Source organism: Palaemon carinicauda, chromosome 5, assembly GCF_036898095.1.
Source record: "Palaemon carinicauda isolate YSFRI2023 chromosome 5, ASM3689809v2, whole genome shotgun sequence".
NCBI lineage: Eukaryota > Metazoa > Arthropoda > Malacostraca > Decapoda > Palaemonidae > Palaemon > Palaemon carinicauda.
This window is the reverse complement of record NC_090729.1, coordinates 159,093,346-159,097,728: the sequence shown is the minus strand read 5'-3', so window position 1 is coordinate 159,097,728 and position 4,383 is coordinate 159,093,346. Positions and strand designations below refer to the sequence as shown.

At 35.0% G+C, this 4,383-nt stretch overlaps 1 protein-coding gene across 2 annotated transcripts in view; it reads right to left on the bottom strand.

Annotated features, from left to right (window-relative positions):
* The window catches only part of LOC137641563 (axoneme-associated protein mst101(2)-like), a 21,518-nt gene extending 17,578 nt beyond the window's left edge, over positions 1-3,940 (bottom strand). For both annotated transcript variants that reach the window (XM_068374250.1, XM_068374251.1), the window contains exons 1-2: positions 3,744-3,940; positions 341-527 (exon numbers count right to left, since the gene is read on the bottom strand). In XM_068374250.1, coding sequence (XP_068230351.1) covers positions 341-527; positions 3,744-3,761 — 205 coding nt within the window. In that variant the 5' untranslated portion in view covers positions 3,762-3,940. The remainder of the gene's footprint in view (positions 1-340; positions 528-3,743) is intronic.
* Between the last annotated feature and the right edge of the window lie 443 nt (positions 3,941-4,383).

The window sequence follows — 4,383 nt, the reverse complement described above, 5'->3', positions numbered from 1 at the left end:
TATACCACATTTGCCCAGATGTTTAAGAGGAGTCGGCTGATAAGACTAAACAAGACATTTTGATTTCTATATATCCTTTTAACACTGAAGAATCATCGACATAATTAAAAAGTATAAATACTCCATTTGTATCTACATGTCTGAGGCCTTTGTCCTGCATTGGACTAGAAACGGCTACACTTGTTGTTGTTGTTGTTGTTGTATCTACTTTATTTCTACGGGGGACATGCCTAAAAGACCCACGATCATTGCTCCTTCCCTTGCTCCTAACATCAGACAAAGACACTATCCCGAGAACTTAGTATTGCTCCATAGTACAGAAAGTAGTAGCATTATTTACCTGAGGCTGACGCTTGGAGATCGGAGGCTGCAACTACTGAGATCTGCTGGCTCTCTGCAGGCACCGCTAGCGACGTGTCTCCCAGGATCCAGGGGTTCTCAGTCAAACCTTTGATTTCTTCTGGTTCCCTCTTGTCAGATCCGGATACACATGCTGCAGCTGCCACCACTAAGAGGCCAACTGTCACCTGTTGGTGGTAGATGCAGGTGTTTGATTTGATGATATTTGAAATTTTCTATTTAAACTATGTTCCACAAAAATGTAAGGAAAGATGTAAAGATGTATATATAAGTCTACATTTGTTTATTAACACATGTACGCTAAAACCAAACCACATAGCATATGATGTATATGCATGCACGAATGATATCTATATATATATATATATATATATACACATATATATATGTATATATATATGTATATATATATATGTATATAAGTATATATACATAAGTATATATATACATACATATATATAATATATATATGTTTTTATATATATATATATGTATATATATATATATATATATATATATATTGGTATTAAAATATGGAGCCTCAAATAATGTCGAATGCACTCAGCCCGGGAGTCACAGACCAAAGCGGAATTTTTTTCTTAAGGTTTGGCAGACGCACTTACCATGAAACATAATTTTCTTATGGACTGAGATCCTTGGGCATATTAAATTATATGATGAATCTGTGGTACAATATTTGAAAAAAATGAAAGTCACTTGCGTTAGCCACTAAACTCTCACACACACACGTGCTATATATATACAATATATATATATATATATATATATGTGTGTGTGTGTGTGTGTGTCTGTATACAAAAAGTAAATATAAAAACCTTACATGCTACAGTATCTTTACATGTCGACATTTACATGATGTTGTTTATTTGCATTTAAATTGATGTAGTATGTCCTAGAATTTTACTTATTAGTTTGAAATCTGGTTTGATATCATTGCACCTGGGTTAATGCTGAAATAAATAGAATTGATTTAGAGCTTATACACACCCACCCACACACACACACACACACACACACATATATATATATATATATGTGTGTGTGTGTGTGTGTATACAGTATATATACATACAGTATATATATATATATATATATACACTGTATGTATATATATATATATATATATACATATATATATATATATATATGCATATGTATATTAATATATACATACATATGTGGAATTTCAGAATGATTTTCTAAATGCCCAAATACGAGTCATGCATCAATACTTAACTAATGAAGATTTCCTTATTTGATATTTACTTAAACATTTTTGTTTTTCATTCTGTTTTGTAATAAAAAGTAATGAACGAAAGAATATGTTAGAAACCATTGTCACACTAATCATTCCTGAGTCATTGACGCAAGAGCTCAAATGAAAGTCACGCTCGCTATTGAAATTGATTTCACACAAGATTTGCGTTTTGCGACAGACATTGGCTGCTCCGTACAATGTATCTCGGCAAAATGCTGAAAGATGCCAGAAAAGGTCCGCGTAGGGCACAGTTTTCAAATTGAGTTTCGACAGACTAATCCACCTTACATGCCAAGGTGTCAGTCATCTAGTTGGTACCCTGGTGGTGTCAGGTGGCACTTTCCCGCACGGGCCAACTCATTCATCAGTTTGAAGCACTGGGGAACTGTAGAATATGTTTCTTTCTTTGTGTATATGTGTGTGTGTGTTTGGAAAGAAAGCTTACGTTTAGATAAGAATACATTGCTTTGAATATAATTATAGAGTATATTTCTGACTTGCGAACTTCTTGTTTAGAACTTTTTCGCTCAAGATTATTATTTTTTGGGGGGTAGGGGGAGAATTATCTTTTTGTTTTGAAACTGTTGAATACGTTTTTTTTTTTCCCTAGAATACTATCGTGGCTCTTCTGATAAAATTTGCAGTTTTTCCATCAAAATTGTTTTGTCTTTTAGATGCTATTCGTTATTCAGTAACTTTAATCATTCAATTTATATTTTGAGACAGACATACCACTGAAATGTAGAAACCAACTATTATAACTGCAACTAGGAAACACGTATTAAGAATACCCCTTTATTGTTGATTGTATGATTATTTGCTAGGGAAAGTTGGCCATTGAATGAGGTTTATTGTATGAATTAACTTTATTTGTTCATTTAATGTACCGGAGTGCCATGGCTTTTTTATGTTTATTTAGAAATATGGATTTACGTCCCTGGTTGCATGTTTGCATATTGTTCCTTTGTGCATCCATGTTTGTCTCTAGCCCCACTGTTTATTTTGAAGAATTGTTGCGTTTCTAGTTATACTTTATAATTTTTCTAGTAAACGAAACCTTCATGTTACTATTTGCTCTCTGTAGAATTATGCCTCTCTTTGAATATGAATGCGTTTGTCTTTAGGTCCCCTTTGATAAGTGTGCACGGTAGTATGATGTGTGTTTATTTTCTTGTTTTTCCTTCTTGTAAACATCCAGTGACATACTGTTCGTCAGTTTATTTGATTGATTAGAATCTTCACTTCTGGCTGTTCGGATCCTGTGCGTGTTTGCGTCATGATTATGTTTTAGTTCACCTATGGCGTGTTTCCATGAGCGCAGTTATATTCTCTTTATACTCGTTTCGAATCCATGTTTAAGTACACAATCAGGCCCCATTTCATTTATATGTTTATATTTTTGATCATATGTAAGGAGGGTAATTGGCAAAGATAAATAATTCCTTTGTCCCAGAGTAAGAATGTCAGTTTCAGTACTCGCCAGAAATGCCCTATACGTGGCAGGCAACAGGTGGTCTGTGGTAGGGGGCATTCAACTGCTTATCACGTCTGTGAGTCATTTGGTATGATCGCTGATTATGCGGGTACTTCTACATTCCATTTTGCAGTTCAGGGATTTCTGAAGAATTAGTTTTTATGCTCCTCGTTGTTACCATTGGTTTTCTGTCGGTAGCTGCGTCCCGTGACTGCGCAGGCATCCAATACGATATGCTATTTTTAAGTAGAAAAGTGTTGGCTACCTGGCTCTTGTTACTTTTATACTCTTGCTACTGCTACACTGGTTACGTTTTTTCTTCATTTAAATATGGTTGTTTATTTTGAGATTTTTTTTTCCATCTATCTATGACTCGTCAATTGTTCAATTTCACTATGCTAATCTCTTTAATCATGAAATAAATTTGTAAAAACCAAAGCACAGAGAGAGAGAGAGAGAGAGAGAGAGAGAGAGAGAGAGAGAGATGCATTCGCTTGTGTTTTATGTGTTCGTGTCATTGACATCTAAGCCTATGACAGCGATGACTCATACATCTATAGCATTTACAATACACTGTTGCGACAAGCAGGAAAACAAACAAACAAAAACAAAACTCAAGTTTCAACTTACCCATCTTAAGCCGAACATTTTCGTGCCGTCAAATTTACAGCCTACCACAAAGAGATGTTCTTGGTGCAGTAGGTAGGCACCCACTGTGTGTTTCACTTCAGCTATCTCTGTATTTATAGAAGACTATATACCTTCCACCCAAAGGAAAGAAGCCCCATGTTCCCCATCTTCTGAGGCACCATCACTAATGAGGGAGAAATCACGTCCCCGACCGTCCCAAACAGATTTGGGGGATTCTTGGCTTTCGAGACGGATCCGAACCTTTCTCTTCGAGTTGCAAAGGATCGGAACTTTGTTTTGATTTATGCTCTTTTTTTATCCTTTCTCTTCTTGGGGCGATCGATTGTATTTTAAAAATAAATGTTTCTTATATTTTTTTTTTTTTTTTGGCTTACGTGTTTTATGTGTTCAAATTTATGGTGTAAGATTGAATGAAAATAAGGAACCAATTTAATCTGGTCGTTTAGCACGTAGAAGAGTTTAGGTGCCGCATTTTGTCTCACCCACTTAAACGTTGGGGAAAACCTTCGTTAATTTCTATTAAAAAATATATACTTTCTTTTGCCCAGATCAAGTAAGATATTAACAAGCATTACTCTTTTGCTTATGCTTATTTTTGTCTTCGTTCCCTAGGTTATTG